This window comes from Cornus florida, unplaced genomic scaffold (genome assembly GCF_030987335.1).
Source record: "Cornus florida cultivar Cherokee Brave unplaced genomic scaffold, ASM3098733v1 CherokeeBrave_3.0.0_Hap2_Chr05, whole genome shotgun sequence".
In the NCBI taxonomy this organism is placed as follows: Eukaryota; Viridiplantae; Streptophyta; class Magnoliopsida; order Cornales; family Cornaceae; genus Cornus; species Cornus florida.
This window is the reverse complement of record NW_026775575.1, coordinates 117,978,109-117,996,164: the sequence shown is the minus strand read 5'-3', so window position 1 is coordinate 117,996,164 and position 18,056 is coordinate 117,978,109. Positions and strand designations below refer to the sequence as shown.

The 18,056-nt window shown below is 39.6% G+C and overlaps 1 protein-coding gene across 3 annotated transcripts in view; it reads right to left on the bottom strand.

Moving 5' to 3' along the window:
• LOC132308991 (actin-related protein 2/3 complex subunit 1A-like) overlaps nucleotides 1–17,779 on the bottom strand; it is a 38,775-nt gene extending 20,996 nt beyond the window's left edge. The window contains exons 1-6 of one of the 3 annotated variants that reach the window (XM_059807327.1): nucleotides 17,619–17,779; nucleotides 17,456–17,532; nucleotides 15,828–15,913; nucleotides 11,328–11,404; nucleotides 10,993–11,087; nucleotides 4,677–4,746 (exon numbers count right to left, since the gene is read on the bottom strand). In XM_059807327.1, coding sequence (XP_059663310.1) covers nucleotides 4,677–4,746; nucleotides 10,993–11,087; nucleotides 11,328–11,404; nucleotides 15,828–15,913; nucleotides 17,456–17,528 — 401 coding nt within the window. In that variant the 5' untranslated portion in view covers nucleotides 17,529–17,532; nucleotides 17,619–17,779. Of the gene's footprint in view, nucleotides 1–4,676; nucleotides 4,747–10,992; nucleotides 11,088–11,327; nucleotides 11,405–15,827; nucleotides 15,914–16,957; nucleotides 17,160–17,455; nucleotides 17,533–17,618 lie in introns of those variants that run through there. The other 2 variants (XM_059807325.1, XM_059807326.1) reach the window with 2 other exon arrangements.
• Between the last annotated feature and the right edge of the window lie 277 nt (nucleotides 17,780–18,056).

Below are 18,056 nucleotides of genomic sequence, written 5' to 3'. Positions count from 1 at the left end.
GAGCTAAGGGTTTTCTGGAACGAGTCCGTTCTTGGTGGGTGGGGTATGGAGTTACCGGCACCCCTAGTCACTATCTCACAGGTAAGCTGCGTTTTTTGAAGAATGATCTTAAAGTTTGGAACAAAGAGGTTTTCGGTAATCTTGTGTGGAGGAAGAATTGGGTTTTCTCTAAGATTGCAAATATTGATAGATTGGAGGGTCAGGGTATTTTGTCGGATTCCATAAAACTTAGGAGGGTGAAGTGTCAGGTGGAGTTTGCTGAGATTGCTGTCATGGAGGAAATCTCTTAGAGGCAAAAGTCTAAAGCTTGTTGCTCAAGGAAGGTGACAACAAGATGAAATTTTTTCATAGACTTGCCAATGCTCACAAAAGGGGCAATCATATTGGGAGGATTCGGGTGGATGGGGAGGTGTTTTTCAAGGAAGAGGAGATTTGTAAGGGTTTTGTTGATTTCTTTTCAGTGTTGTTCACTGAACCGATTGGGTGGAGACCCTTGCTGGCAGGGCTTCATTTTGACTCTATTTTAGGAGAGGAGAGTTCTTTACTGGAAGTGCCTTTCTCTGAAGAGGACGTTTTATCTGCTTTGAAGAGCTGTAATGGGGATATGGCCCAAGGTCCAGATGGTTTTTCCATGAGATTCTTTTTAGAGTGCTGGGAGGTGGTCCGAGAGGATGTGATGGGCTCTTTTCACGCTTTCCATGCTCATGGCTCTTTTGAGAAGAGTTTGAATACCACTTTCATTGCCCTCATTCCCAAAAAAGGAGGGGCGCTAGATGTTAGGGATTTTCATCCTATTAGTTTGGTGGGATGTTTTTACAAGTTGATTGCTAAAGTCTTGGCTTCTAGGCTGAGGAAGGTTCTGGATGGCGTCATCTCTGATTCTCAGAATGCTTTTGTGGGAGGCCGTCAGATTTTGGATTCTGTTCTTCTTGCCAGTGAATGTGTGGACTCCAGGTTAAGCAGTGGGGTTCCGGGTTTTTTGTGCAAGCTGGACATTGAGAAGGCTTATGACCATGTGAGTTGGAGTTTCCTCCTCTACTTGATGGAGAGGGTGGGGTTCGGGGGATGATGGAGGAGATGGATCCTTTTTTGTATCTCTAGTGCGCGTTTTTCTGTCCTTGTGAATGGAGCTCCGACGAGGTTTTTCTCTAGTTCGAGGGGCTTGAGACAGGGGCATCCGCTTTCTCCTTTCATTTTTCTTTTTGTGATGGAGGAGCTTAGCAGGTTGTTAAAAAGGGCTGTTGAGCTGGGTTTGTTAAGAGGCTTTCGGGTGGGTAGAGATGTTGCTAGTCAATTAGAGATTTCTCACTTGATGTTTGCAGATGATACCTTGGTTCTTTGTAATGCTAATGCGTCCTAATTGAGACACTTGAGATGCGTTTTGATTTGGTTCCAAGTTGTCTCTAGGCTTAAGGTGAATGTCGGAAAGAGTGTTTTAGTGCCGGTTGGGGATATTCCTGATATCGAGATGTTTGCTCAGATCCTTGGATGTCGCACTGGCTCTTTTCCCATTTCTTACTTAGGCTTACCTCTGGGTGCTCCTTCGAGATGTTTGGGGTGTTGGGATCCGGTGGTGGATAGATTTGAGAAGAGGTTGACGGGTTGGAAGAAGCAGTACCTCTCCAAAGGGGGGCGGGTCACTCTGATTAAAAGTACTCTCTATTGCCTTCCCACCTTTTTCATCTCCCTTTTTCAGATTCCTTCTTCGGTGGCTGAGAGAATTGACAGTTTGCAGCGTAATTTTCTTTGGGGGGTGGGAGAGGAGAGGAGTTCAAGTATCATCTGGTTCGTTGGGAGCAAGTGTGCTGCCTTTTCAGAATGAAGGTTTAGGGATTAGAAAGATGTTGCCTTTCAATAGGGCTCTTATTGGGAAATGACTTTGGAGATTTGGGGTTGGGAGGCAGTGGCTTTGGAGGAAAGTTATTGCTAGCAAGTTTGGGGAAAGCAGTGGTGGGTGGTGTTCTCTTGAGGTGCGTGGCTCTAGGGGTGTGGGGGTTTGGACTTGCATTCGAAAGGGATGGGACGTTTTTCGTAAACATGTTCGTTTTCGGATCAGGGATGGTAGGAGGATCAGATTTTAGGAGGACCTTTGGTGTGAGGAGCTTCCCCTTGCTCTTTTTTTCCCACGGCTTTACAAGATTGCTTCTGATAGGCAGGCGCTAGTGGTTGACTGTTATCATCTTGATAACGGAAGACTAACTTGGGATGTTCAGTTTAGGAGGCATTTTCAGGATTGGGAGATTGAGGAGGTCACTCGTTTTTTGGAGTTCTTGTATCGTCAGGTGATTTCTCATGAGTCTGATTGTTGGCTTTGGAGTCCACACTCTCAGGGTCGTTTCGAGGTGAGGTCCTTTTTCAGGTGCCTTATTGTTGGTGATGGTGGTCCTTTCCTTTGGAAGGCTATTTGGCGCTCCAAGGCTCCCCTTAAGGTGGTCTTCTTTGCTTGGACTTCTGTTTTGGGAAAGATTTTAACCCAGGATAATTTGAGGAGGAGGAATCAGGTGGTTATCAATCGCTGTTACTTGTGCCGGCGCGATGAGGAGACAGTGGATCACCTTCTGTTGCATTGCAATATGGCCAGAGATTGTTAGGATTTGATGATTGGGTTATTTGGGGTCTACTGGGTTATGCCCTGTTCCTCTATAGGGTTGATTGAGACTTGGAGAGGTGTCTCAGTTAGGGCTCTCATTCGAGATGCTTGGAGGGCTACCCCTCTCTGTATTTGGTGGTGCATTTGGCTCGAGAGGAATCGGAGATATTTCGATGACAAGGAGAAACCTATTTCTATGCTTAAGTTCTCCATTATTTCCACTCTTTTTTGTTGGGTCTCAGGGAGTGATTGTCGTTCTGTTGAGGAGATTGTTATTTTTTTTGGCTTCTTTGAAGGCTTAAGGCGTTTTGTGACCTTTTGTTTCTATGGGATTCGCTCCCCTTTTGAGCGCTTTTTATAAAATTCTTACTTATCAAAAAAAAAAAAGTTGTGTGGGAATTCTAAGTGTCATTCTAGGAAAAGTCAAGTGTCATTAATAGTAATATTATAAAAGGGACAACCCTCTATATTTGCTGTAACCAAGTCATAATCAATATATTTTGAGTTATTATCAGATTTTAAACAATTTCTTCAGGCTTTTCCCAGATTTTTCTTTAGAAATCTAGGGCTTTAACGGTGATTAGAGTATTGTTAGTCATCCTTATTACTGTAAGAAAACTTTTGTTTTATTCTATTTGCTTCAAGAAGAATGGAAGAAAAAACTAGGGATGACCACGGATTGGATTGGATTGGATTGGTATCGATCCTAAGAGCATCTCCAATGGCCTCTTAAATGGGCTCTCAAACTCAAAATATAGTAGGTGGATGAAAATAAAACACTCCAATGGCCTCACAAAAGACCTCTTAAAACATGGAATGGTTGTTGTGTCAAAAAATAGCATTTTGGATGAAATGCACCATTGGAGCATAATTGCAAAAATATAGCATTTTGACACTGTAACTCCTCTCAAAATATAGATTTGGCATGGAAATATAGCATTTTGCATTGGAGATGCTCTAATTCGATCAACTCCCAATGGATTGGAAAAATCTTAACCCGCCACCAATCCGTGGGATAACGGATCGGATCCGTGAAATGACAGATCGGATCCGTGAAATGATGGATCGGATCGGATCCGCGGATTGGGGTTTTCCTAAATTGTCCAAAATTATTTATTTTTTAACCATAGCCCAATAGATAAAATTTCAATTTATTCATATATTTAAATGATCATTAATTAATACATTCTTAGAGTCCATTAAATGATCATTACCTAATACATTCTTTGAATATATATATATAAATCTTGCGGATCAAATCGGATCAGACTCACGAATCAGATGGATTTTAACAGCCCAATCCCTGATCCGATCCATGAGCTACGGATTCAATTTTTTTGAATCCGCCAGCGATCCGTGGGTATAGCAATCCAATCCACTTTGCACGGATAGGATCGGAATCACGCATTCATGAATTATTTGCCAACCCCTAGAAAAGGCGGAAGGTAGGAAGGAGAAAGGGAGCAAAGAAATTTCATCATTTAGGTCGGAGAAAAGGAGAAGAGAAGGAAGACAGTATGGGGGACCTTTCCTTTGGGTCCATAAAACTCTTTCCCACCAAAAGTGGGAGAAAAGGTGAGGGAAAGGGATCACAGTCTTTTACACATTTTTGCCACGATAATAAAAAATGAAAAGAAAAAAAAAAAAAAAAAAAAAAAAATCTTCAATATAAAAGGGTACGATAGTAAACTCACACATCACTCCGATTCCTCCTACTTTGTTTATTTCTCACTCGACAAAACAAAAAAGAAAAATCCCTTCCTTTCGCTAGGGATACCCCTCCCCCCATCCCTCTTATCTCCCCTTCCTTCCAATTTTGCAACTCTCGTACCTAAGGATGCAGTAGTCTATAAAAACTTCAGCCCAAGATAGAGCACCAACCCCAACTTAATAAAGATCAAGTGGGACCGACTTAGGCTATATCAAACTTAATAAGGTCGGTAACAATAAAAATTGATAGATGTAAATGAGGTAATTCATGATTTTAGGGAGTAGAAATAACAAAACTAAACATGAACATCTTATCATAATTACTAAAAAAAATTAGCAAAACATAGGCATCTATGTAAAAAGGTAAGCTGATTACCAATTATTCTCTTGTTCATAATAACAAATACAAACAGTTTTAGCCCCACTTCCAACGGCAAACTTGTTTTCTGAAAGAAGAATTAGTGAATAGATAAGAAGAGAGAAACAAATTCTACAGACAAATCATTAGAGAAGTTACATCATCCATGCATATGAATAAGAGGGATGCACTTAAATTACACACACATAATGTATATAATGAAATTAGCAGAACATAACACACTGCTGAAAACATGCAGACAAGTAGTGCACATGTTCGATGTTTATTTACAAACCATATATCATGGAAACAACTGTACAGAAGCCTGGAGCATACAATTTAATGATCATGCAAAAAAAAAAAAGAAGTGGTCTTACTCTATCTGGTGTCCTTCACCATTTATAATTAATAAATTATGAAGAGTTCAAAAGGTTACAACTACATAAGGACATGGGCGGAGCCAGTTAACGCCTGGCCTGGCCCCACCTACTATAATATATACCAAACTTATAATTTTTTTCCATGTATATATAAAAAAATTCACATAATGCCCCACCCTAAAAGTTTTATTTTCTATAATTATCTCTTAAGTTTTTATTTATTTTCTCTTTTACTCTTTAAATTCGTTTAATTTCCTTACAAACAGTTCAATTTTCTTTTTGAACCAAACTCTAAATATTTTTCACTTTCAAAGTTCTCTCATTTTCTTTCCATTTTTTATTTTTTGTCAACTACTTATCTCTCTCTTTTTTTTATAAGTAAAAATATAATAACAAACGCTCAAAAGGGGAGCGGATCCCAAAGAAATATAAAGGCCAAAAAAACGCCTCAAGCCTTCAAAGAGGCCAAAAAAAACAACAATCTTCTCTAAAGATCTATAATCTCTCCCTGAGACCCAACAAAAACGAGTGGAAATAATAGAGAACTTAAGCATAGAGACAGGCTTCTCCTTTCCATCGAAATATCTCCGATTTCTCTCTAGCCAAATGCACCACCAAATACAAAGAGGAGTAGCCCTCTAGGCATCCCAAATGTGAGCCCCAACTGAGAAACCTCTCCAAGCCTCAATCAACCCTTTAGAGGAACAAGGCATAACCCAAGGAACTCCAAACAAACCAAGCATCAAAACCCAGCAGTCTCTAGCCATACTGCAATGCAACAAAAGATGATCAATTGTCTCCTCATCACATAAGCACAACTAACAACGGTTGACCACCACCTGATTCCTCCTCCTCAAATCATCATGGGTTAGAATCCTACCCAAAACAGAAATCCAAGCAAAGAAGGCCACTTTGAGGGGGGCCTTAGAACGCCAAATAGACTTCCAAGGGAAGGGGCCCCCAGCATCAACCGTGAGACACCTGAAAAAAGACCTAACCTCGAACCGACCCTGAGAGTTAAGATCCCAAAGCCATCCATCAAAATCCCCATCTGTGATCACATGGCAATACAAAACCTCCAACAAACGAGAAACGTCCTCAATCTCCCAGTCCTGAAAGTGTCTCCTAAACTGAACATCCCAAGTCAGTCTCCCGTTATCAAGATGATAACAGTCAGCCACCATGGCCTATCTATGAGAAGCAATCCTAAAGAGCCTTGGGAAAGAGAGAGCAAGAGAAAGCTCCCCACACCAAACATTCTCCCAAAATCTAATCCTCCTTCCATCCCTAATCCGAAAGCGAACATGTTTGCAAAAATCATCCCACCCCTTCCGAATAAAGGTCCAAACCCCCACCCCCCTAGGACCATGCACCTCAAGAGAACTCCACCCTCCGATGTTTTCCCCAAATTTGCTCGCGATAACTCTCCTCCAAAGCCAATGCCTCTCAACCCCAAACCTCCTAAGCCATTTCCCGATGAGAGCCTTATTGAAAGGCAATAACCTCCTAATCCCTAAACCTCCACATCGAATCGGACAGCACACCTACTCCCAACGAAAGGGTGCTCTTGATGAAATAAGTAGGGAGGCTAAAAAGGGTGCTCTTGATCAGAGTGACCCTCCCCCCTTAGAGAGATACTGCTTCTTCCAACCCGCCAGTCTCTTCTCAAATCTATCCACAACCGGGTCCCAGCACCCCACACATCTCGGAGGGGCTCCCAGAGGCAACCCTAAGTAAGAAATGGGGAAAGAGCCAGTGCGACATCCAAGAACCTGAGCAAACATCTCGATCTGAGGAACCTCCCCAACCGAAACCAGAACACACTTTCCTACATTCACCTTAAGCCTAGAAACAACTTGGAACCAAACCAAAACGCATCTCAAGTATCTCAGTTGGGACGCATCTGCATCACAAAGAACTAAAGTATCATCCGCAAACATCAAATGAGAAATTTCCAACTGACGAGCAACATCTCTACCCACCCGAAATCCTCTCAAAAATCCCAATTCAACAGCCCTCTTCAGTAGTCTACTAAGAGCCTCCATCACAAAGAGGAACAGGAAAGGGGAAAGCAGATCCTCTTGTCTCAAGCCCCTCAAACTAGCCAAAAACCCCAACGGAGCACCATTCACAAGGACAGAGAAACGAGCACTAGAGATACAAAAATGGATCCATCTCCTCCATCGCTCACCAAACCCCATCCTCTCCAATAAGTACAGGAGGAAGTTCCAACTCACATGGTCGTACGCCTTCTCAATATCCAGCTTACACAAAACACCCGGAACCCCACTGCTCAATTTGGAGTCCACACATTCACTAACAATAAGAACTGAATCCAAAATCTGGCAACCTCCCACAAAGGCATTCTAAAAGTCAGAAATGACACCATCCATAACCTTCCTCAACCTAGATGCCAAAACTTTTGCAATCAACTTGTAAAAGCAACCCACCAAGCTAATAAGGCGAAAATCCCTAACATCCAGCGCCCCATCACCTCTTCTCAAAAGAGCCCTAAGCATGAAAGGCGTGAAAAGAACCCATCACCTCTTCTCGGACCACCTCCCAGCACTCCAAAAGGAATCTCATTGTAAAATCATCTGGACTTGGGGCTTTATCCCCATTACAGCTCTTCAAAGCGGACAAAACTTCCTCTTCAGAAAATGGCTCCTCCAAAACAGAGAACTCACTCGAAATAGAGTCAAAATGCAACCCTGCAAGTAAAGGTCTCCAACCAGAAGGTTCAATGAACAACGTCGAGAAATACTCAGCAAAACCTTTACAAATCTCCTCCTCCTTACAAAACACCTCCCCATCCACCCGAATCCTCCCAATGGGATTGCCCCTTCTATGAGCATTGGCAAGTTTATGAAAAAACTGCGTGTTATTGTCTCCTTTCTTGAGCCACAAAGCTCTAGACTTTTGCCTCCACGAAATCTCCTCCATGACAGCAATCTCAGCAAACTCCGCCTGACACTCCACCCTCCTAAGCTTTAAGGAATCCGCCAAAATACCCTGACCCTTCCTCCAAACCAGATTACTGAAAACCTCTTTGTTCCAGACTTTAAGATCATTCTTCAAAAGACGCAGCTTACCTGCGAGAGAATGACTAAGGGTGCCAACCACACCATAACCCAACCACCAAGAACGGACTCGCTCCAGAAAACCATCAGCCCGAAGCCACATATTCTCAAATCTGAAAGGGGTGCGTCTACTACACAAACCACCACAATCCAACTGCAACGGAACATGGTCAGAAACAAGGCAAGCCAAAGTGGCCTGAACAACATCAGAAAACTTCTCCTCCCAATCACTCGAAACAAGGAATCTGTCAAGGCGAGAAAGAGTAGGAGGAGAGCGACCACTAGACCAAGTAAAGTGCCCACCCACCAAAGGCAAATCAAACAAACGAAAAGCATCAATGAACTTTGAGAAGGCTTCCATGTTGACCGTCCACCTACCCCCCGTCGACCTTTCAAAAGGAGAACGAACAACATTGAAGTCCCCACCAATACACCAAGGAAGTGACCATCTCCGTTGAACCTCCCCCAGTTCCTCCCAAAGCAAATGACGCTCACAATACTCTGTAGGACCATAAACACTAGAAAAAACCTAACAAAAACCATCTTCCAACAAAGAGAGAACGCATGAAGCAGAGAAAAGCCCAACCTAAGAGTCCATCAAAGAGACCCACCGGTTGTCCCACATAATAAGTATTTTGTCCCACAGAATAAGTATTCTGCCCGAATAACCAACTGCATCCAATGCAATCCATTCCACAAATCTCCCCCCCAAGCTTCGCACAAACAAGTCCGTCATTGAAGCAATCTTGGTTTCTTGCAGACACACATCATGACCACCCCCTTTACAAATCACCGACTTCACAACTTTCCTTCTAACCGGGTCATTGAGACCCCGGACATTCCGTGATAGTATTCGTAGCTTCATAGGGAAACACTTGAGTTGACTGCCTCTCCCCTCCTTCCCATACCCCTCTCCCCTCCTTCCCATACCCCTCTCCCTTGCCCCCTTCTCCTCCTTTCATAAGTGACAAGAGCCGAGGGGCTCGGTAAACCCCTCATCCATCCCCACCGGGAAACTTCCCCTACTCCCCCTATTTATCTCTCTTATACTACATATTATTTTGCAATAATTTTTTTCTTCTTTTGCCTCTTGATTTCTGGCTCTGCCCCTGCATAAGGAGTCCGATTATGAAAATGAGTACTATGCATATGAAAAAATAGAATTCACGTAGCCGACCCTATGTAGTTGGAAAAAAAGGCTTTTTGTTGTTGTTGCTGCACTATGCATATTCTTTTGCACAATTAAGAAAGAACGAAAAACTAGACAAATTAATGTTGGCCAGAATTCGCATGGAAACCATGAAAGAATCATACATGCTAATCCAGTATGGAAAATAGTGCACTGCATTTATGGAAATTCTTTGAAACAAAAACAATGATTTTTGACAACATTTCTTTTTTTATATATATAAATAAAATTTTAGTTAAATTTTATACTGAATGTTAGAAAATTCATGATCCATTAATCATTTCTCCTGGAAGAGAATGTCAAACATTTTAATAATCAACTCAAAGTTGGACGGTTTAACAGAACTTGGGCAGTCAACCCAACCGAAAATCACTAAGAAATCAAAGGATTTGCCATAAAAAAAATATATGTAAGATAACATGGAAAACAATAATTTCCTTATATTGTTAATTTTTTATCCTAGAATTATTGAATCTCCCGAATGTGATTTCACCAACGAAGTTAGAGCATATAACTAGTTTTCAAGAAGTTTACCCTAAATTTGACAAGTTTTAAATTGAAGTTAGAATATCCTATAATGTAACACAGCCACTGAATTCATTATCCATTGAAAATTTAAATAAATAAAAGAAGACATAAATTGAAAGAAACTGATTAACTTATCAACAAAATTCACTGTATTTCTACTCCTATATAGGAATGCCAACTAATCACTAAAATTAATGCTCACTCTCACCCTCGGAAGAACCACCTCTAATTAGAAAGAATAGCGTACATTGTTCTCAAAGGACGTCTTACGTAGTCCAAAAGCCAATGCAACTGTCATGCATAACTTTAAATAACCCCACCATATAATTCTTCAGCAACAATCCTGAGCTGTATTTCATATTTTATTTAAGCCAACTTCAATACTTTTATGCACATTTTGCAAGAAACAACTATTCACTACACACTTTTAACAATCCTGGGTTGGTTTGGCCAGGCCAGCCCATAGTTAGGCTTGGGTGGGGACAGGTTTTGGGCCTAAGACCTTCCTGTGGAAGGCTATTTGGCAGTCTAAGGCACCCCATAAGGAGGCCTTATTTGCTTGGACATGTGTTGGGGAAGATTTTGACTCAGGATAACCTAAGGAGGAGACAGGTGGTGGTAAACTGCTGCTATATGTGTAAGAGAGATGAGGAAACATTGGATCACCTTCTTTTGCATAGTCCCGTTGCTTGGGACTGCTGGGTCATGTTATTGGGTCTGCCTGGATTCCAATGGGTTATGCCTAGGTCCTCGAGAGACTCGGTGGAGGCTTGGAGAGTGTGTACAGTGGGGGGCCAAGTCCGTGAATTCTGGAAGGCTTTGTGCGTTTGGTGGTGTTTATGGCTTGAAAGAAATAAGACCCTTTGATGGAAAGGAAAATCCTATTGGTGCGCTGAAGTTCTCCATTATTAGCACTCTTTTTTGTTGGGTTTTAGGGAGAAATTGTAAGGAGATAGTTGATTTTTTGGACTCTTTGAGAGTTTAGATGCCCTATTTGGCCTTGTGTAGTTTGTGACAGATGTGTTACCCTTTTGAACGCTTTTTCAATACATTATTACTTATTAAAAAAAGAAATAGAATAGCTAAAACTAAAAATGAAAACAGGAATGTACTTCAATAATGAAAACCGCGGAAGAGAAGAAAATGTACTTCAATACCTTTTGGACTCCACTGAACACAAAGTGCAGCACGGTTTAGCCTAAGGATAACTAGGGTTGGCACCCATTCTGTTGCTTCTTGGTTCCAAACATATCTGGAAAGAAAAGTATATTCAAACATACCTTGAAATACAAAAAAACTGCAAGAATTGGGGTGGTTGGGGGGAGGGGCAAAGAGAAGTATGAATACAATATTCACAGGAGAGAGCAGGGGATAACAACTAAGATCATCAAACTTAACTCCAATTTTTTTTTTTTTTTTTTTTTTGGGTGCATATCTAACTATTACATCCAGGAAAGAACATAAAAATATTTCAAAATAAGCAGTAACTCACGAATTCCGATCATGAGATACAGTAACTATCCTGTTCGACCTTATGCTCCAATCTACCCCAGAAACAATTTGGTCATGCTGTGACAATAAAGAACAGCAAGAAGAAAAATTATTAGCATAGAGATTTCATCCATTACATGCATCAATTATGAGGTCTCATTGATATACAGGAACATTTTGATTCTATGTGGTGAGAAATAATACATGTTGTAGGAGTAGTATTGTATTTCATTTATTTTAAGTAACGATACATATAGGAACTAACCCAATAAAGGTGTAGCTCTATCATTTGTCTCTCTCACAGCTCTCTCTTGTTATTTAATATTATAACATTTTACCATCTAATCGGTCAAGGGATGGTGATCAGCTGATTGTTCTCCATCACTGGTTGAACAATTCGTGTGACTGTTTACGGTTGGCAATTGCATGCTCTCGGATTAAACATAAGAATCCAAATGAAAGTGCGACTTTCTTTGGATTGATTGATTCATTAGAGTCCACTTGTGATTTGACCTTGTTTGATCTACAGCTGATTTAAGGACATATCACAGACAACTACATTAACTAAGTTACCAAGGGATCGGGGATCCTACTCAAGTGCAGTCATTCACAGGTGCAAGGTACTTACTATTATAAGTGGATGACTGCGGTAGATACATCTGGCTTTCTTTACTTAGAGAGAAGTACTAAGCTCTTTCTAAATTTAATATATAGAAAGCTTAGAAAAAATGTAAAATCTCCAGATCAAGAGGTCGTCTGAACCCCGATGGAGTATAAGTGCCAAGGGTGTTTGATTTCATGCTCCTGAAGATAGAAATCATAAGTGTGTTCATACTCCACTACAGAATGGGGTGTCCAAAAGAAAGAATCGATGCCAGGTTGAGTCTTGCAGGACTGGGCCATGCTAAAGGCAAGGGGAGTTCCTAAAATTTTCTTGAGGTGAATGCATTAGGACTGCAGCATTTTTTGCATAACAGTAACTCTTTCGTCAATTTCCAACAAGACACTATATGATATGCTACACAACAAGGTACCAGATGTTGGGCACTCACTTGCGTCTATTTGGCTGTGTCTATTATGTTCACCTGCCAGAACTGTCCAAAGGGAAGTTGGTCATTAAGGCAGCCAAATGTGTGTTCGTTGGATCTTCCACTGAGAGGGAAGGGTGAAGGTATATGGCGCCTTCGACAGGAAGGGAGTACAAGTCCCATGCCCTCATGTTCAACGAAGCAATCCGTTGGGGGTGGTTTGCAGCAGTGAGAGGAGACGTAGTTCCTCCCTTTCTTTACTTCTTGTCCTCTTTCCTTTCTACTTTTTCCCTTAGTTTTGTTCAAAGGCCAAAAGCAGGACTTAACAAAGGATGCTGCCAATGCCCGTACAGAACCAGTATGGGACACTGAATGTAAGGACGTCTTATAAACTGTCCGTACTGTACACAGCCACCGGAAAATGCCTGAACTATTGTAATTTATCCTCTGGTGTGCTGGTTTTCACAAGTAAGGGGTTCTGATGCAACTTTGCCAGAACCTAGCTTACGTCACACGACTGCAAGGATGGACCTATAAAAATGTAAGGATGTCTACAAAGCCTGTCTTTACGGCGTATGGCCACCATTGGTGATAGCCTGCACAATTGCAATCTGTCTTCTGGTGTGTGCTGGTTGGTCATGGTTGTGGAATTTAGATTCAACTTCTATGCCAAAACCTAATTTCAAGTATTATTTTCCAATAATTATTGAAGTTCTTGTTTGCTCTCAAGTATTTGGAAGGTATTTTGCTGCTGAGGTGATTGTTCTCATGGTTAGTTTTTGTTACTTCATACATATGATGGTGCGTATCTTATTTGATAAGCTTTTCCAGTCTTTTTATGTTCCAAATTTAAATTACTGACGTGGCAACCTTGTGGGGGGGTGTGCATGGGCACATGCGAGGCACTAGCAAGCTACGGGTGCACAATCCCACATCGTCTGGGCGTGGAAAGGGGAAGTGTCATATAAGTAGGATTTGTACACTCCAATTGGTGTGAGGCCTTTTGGGATAAAACCCAAAAAGAAAATAAAAAACATACGGGCTTGGTCCAAAAGCGGACAATATCATACCATGTAGTGGACTGGGTCATTACAAATGGTATCGGAGCCTCACCCAGCCGGAAGTGTGGTCAGCAAGGACATTGGGCCCCGTAGGTGGGTGATTGTAGCGACCTTGTGGGCAAGTGTGCGTGGGCAGGATTTGCATACTCCAATTAGTACGAGTCCTTTTGTGGTGAAACCCAAGAACAAAACCATGCAGGCTCAGGCCCAAATCGGATAATATCATACCATGTGGTGGAGTGGGGGGTCGTTAAAACTAAAGTGGGGACCTTTTGATGTTCTTAGTTTTAGTTGTGATGTTCATGGTGGATGGTTGTTTTCAGGATGGTGATTATATACATGCTGTTTGATGGCATTTTAGAGTTGAAAAAAGTTGTTTTTCCCGTAGCTTTACTGTGATTTTATGTTGGGAATAGTTGCTAGTCTTGGCAGAGCAGGTACTGTGAGCTTGCTTGTATTAAGTTGGTAGTTACTTGTTACAGAGTATGGCAGACACTAGTACCTGGTGAAATTAAAATTGTCCCCGTTTCTCTGTGGGCAACGCGTGTATGCAGATTACTACAGTGAAGTTGAATGGTATTATTGATCTGTTATGGACACAAGCTATTATAGTAGCCATGGGTGGTAGAAAAAAAAATTAAATTTTATAGTATGGGCCTCCATCTAAAAGCAGCAGAATGATAGGTGGAAGTCTGCCAAATGTCCAGTATTCACGTGGTTGTGGAATAGTAATCATCAATTAGTTCAATATCAAGTTTGCAGATACCACAACAAAGATTTGGGATACAGTTTCTGATATGTTTCTGGAGAAGAATGTGTCAAGGTAATGAGATGTATGAAAATATGTTTCTTTTCTAGTGAAGCAATTAGCCTTCTGTTGAGTGTTCAAGGGATAACAAATGTGCAGATAATGATAAAGTCACTATCCAGCTGCTTATTCCATCAAAAAATTCTTGGTTGTATTATTGAAAAAAGTGTTTTCCTGCTGCAAGGGGTGAGTAAGTTGTTGTTTGATAATTAATTCTGAATAAATTAAGTGATTATCTAATTTACACAATTTGGATATCACTTAAAAAAAATAAGTTCCACTTAAAATGGAATATAAATTTAAGTGAGGGAGACTTCACTTATCACTGAACCCTGATAAACCCATGACAATGCTGTGGTTAATTCCTGTGTCAGCCCTTACCTCCAGCTAAGCAGTTTTACAATCATAAGTACTATAAGATCACTTAGTTACGATGTTATCATTCCATTAATGATGTTCACTGTTACAGCAAGTTTTAAATAGGCTTTGCTAATAGCAAAGAAGATGTGCAGTCAGTCTTATATAATTTTTATCTCAGCTCCAAATTGGAAAAAATAAAAATTTTCTTCAAACATTAAAAAGAAAACTTTGGTCTTTTTAATCAATGTGTAGTGTAACTATACTATGCAAATTTTTTCATGCAGATTTTTCTTTGTAAAACTTGAATTTACGTGAAAGCTTGTTTTATTTGTATTCATCATTTAATTGGTTGAATTTCAACTAATTTACTTCCATCTGAAATTGAATTAAAATCATTTAAGATTGTATAACTTCCAAACCTAAATAATTAGGTCCTAAAAAATGTGATATATTCTTTTCATGAATAGAAAATTATTTTTCCTATTCATGAAAAAATTCCAATAGTTTGAGAAATAATTGTATGGCTCACAACATAGTCTTAAGACATTCGTACACAAACCCCACTGAGAAAAAGAAAGGAAGGATAAATTTTATGGCTCCAACCAGAATGTGATTTTTTTTTTTTTTTTTTTTGATAAGTAACCAGAATGTGATGTTGTGGCCCAAATTTGGTGCCGGGACCCGGTTGCGACCCGTTTACAACCCGACAACCTGTTGGATCTTGACCTATTTTTTGCTTGTGGGTCGTGGACCCTAATTAGTACTATCTTGTAGCCCGATATATACAGCCATTTAGGATTTACATTGTGATATTAGAGAGAATGAAAATCGTTGAGAAAGAGAGTGAAGGGTTAAAACTTATAATCTTATATTTTTCGCATAGTGAAAACTTTCGCCAGATCTCCCCCGTGAATGTAGGTTTTGCCGAACCACGCTATATCTTTGTGTGTCGTGTGATTACTTTTTTGTCATGTTTCTTGATTTGTTCTTGGGTACGCTGCGTTTTTCGTAAAAGTTAAAAGGGCCAGAACTCTTGAAGACCACCAAATGAAACCATAATAGTGAGAGAGAAAAAAAAAAAAAAGGCTTTAAAGAAGGAGGAAGAAGGGGGGAGGGGGGTGCCTTTCATTCTAAAGGAATTAACAATTTCGTTAAAGAGGAGTAAATGAGTACATAATAGGATGAGAAAACCTACCACAAATGAGAGACAATGGCAATAAGCAAATAAAGTCAGCACAAGGTACCTTTTGAAGAATATGTATCCTCTCCCACTTCTCTTCCAATAATTGATAAATATGTACTTCATTATTGTTTGGACAAAATGCTATCACTGCAAATGAAGTGGACATTGTCTTACAAATCTCAAGAAAAATATGGGTAAATTAAATTTCTAAGGAAAAACGTGATACAAGTAAAAACTCATTTAAAATGATTTTTTTTTTTTTGTTAAAAAAAAAAAAAAGGAAAGAAAAGAAAACTCATGCAAAAAAATAGTGTGTGATATGATTACATGAGTAGAGCAACAGAGCAATATCCTGAGATTGATAGCTCATCTCAATTATATGCAACAAAATATCATAAAGCCGAGAGTTGGAGAAGTGGGATACAGAAGCCAGTTTAGCATGAGCAAGAAAATGCATACCCTGGAGTGCAAATCATGGTTGCTTTTAAAATATCTACAAATATATTACATGAATAACTGCAGAAACCTGCTTGTCTTTTACATTTGTTTGTTAATTAAGAAAAGAAATAAGAGAAAATAGAGAGGGAGAGAGAGAGAGAGAGCTTCAAAATTTTAATCAATTTGGTTACAGAGAAGAAGTGGCAAGAAAGTAAGGGAAAATAAATGATTAAGTTCACCAATGCCTCCCTTTTAAGTATTTGTACTTTATGGTTAGGTGTTATACTCATGTCCAAGTCATAGTGTAATACTTATGACTGTTTTGGGCCAAGACAAACATATTTCCCCAAGATTTAGTTTGATTTATAGCATCATGATAAGTAAGAAGCTTACATCTCGTAAAAGAAAAATTAACCAACTATAAATTAAAATTCCTTCTTAAAAGAAGAATAAAGTTTTTAAACAAGTACCTAATGACAAATAACACGATATAAATGTCATGCATGTACAAAAGGCTAAATTTTTACAACAAAATGAAAACCAGTCATAGTGTTAACATTTACCAATGCCATATAATTTTGATTCCGGACAATATGGTTGAATTGCTCTGTTAACAGAAATGAATGAGACCAACAATTTTCAACCAAAGCTTCAACACTTGAAAGTAAGAGGATTTTTTTTTTTTTTTTTTTTTTTGGCAGGTAACCATAGGGTTTTTTACCAAAAAAATAAAAAGGAAGAGAAAATGCATACCAGCTAAACAGTACAAGTCATCGCTCAAAACAAAGGATCGCCCTAGAGACATAAACCAACTAGGTGATCAGGTATAGGTATTGTGCCATCTTAGGTTTACATAACCCCAGTAAAGGTGTTCCATTTCTTGCACCCCTGATCACAGTTGACTGATCCTTCTTGGACCTTCCAAAAAGTCCAACAGCACAGCCCCTCGGGCGCACTCCCGAAAAAAACCATAGGTATGAACTCCTCCCCACCCCACCCCCAACCCCCACCAAAAATAGAGTACGTCATGATTATCAATAAAACAGAACACCTCAATTTCAATAATTGGATAAGTTTCTTTCTATTGAAGCAAATATAATGTATATTATATATGATCAGAGATTCTATCAATTTAATAGGAAAAAAGAGAACAATTTAGCTACATAATGGGACTGTTATGTGATAATGAAGGACTAATGCGATGATAATATGTATGACCAAAATAGCGATTAGAAGAGTAGCGGTACTAACTAGAGTGATCGGGACTCCAAGCATGGCAAGTAATGCACTGAGCCAACTGATGGATTGCAATCGCTGCCGCCATTTATCTGCACCGAAAGTGAAATCGTTAGGTTTTTCTTGAGGTTTTGCTACTGCTCCAACTTCTTGTGATTTTCGATTCAGTGTTACATACAAACTCTACACAAAGTGATTGGAACGGAGAAATGGGACGATCTAATTGTGGAGAGATCTAAGAACCTCGCCCTAGAGAGAGAGAAAACACAAGTCCGGAGGTTGAAGGAATGACGAGGAGTGAAGGAAATGCCAAGCTAGAAAGAAAATGACGTGTTTGCTTATTTCTTTAGTTACCTCTGCATTAAATACTATTCCGAATATTGAGAAGAGTTTTATTAGTAATTTCATGGGCAGCTCTCTTATCTAATCAGTAAATTAAAATATTTATTAAATCATTTATTTAAATTTTTATATCTTAAAAAATTATTTTAATTTAATAATAAAATAAGAATTTCTTGTTGTGATGAGTGGACTCTCATTATAAAAAATAAAAAGTTAATAAAAAATAGATTATTAAAAATTAATTAGAGTAATTTTTAAGCTTTTCCTTCCTTTT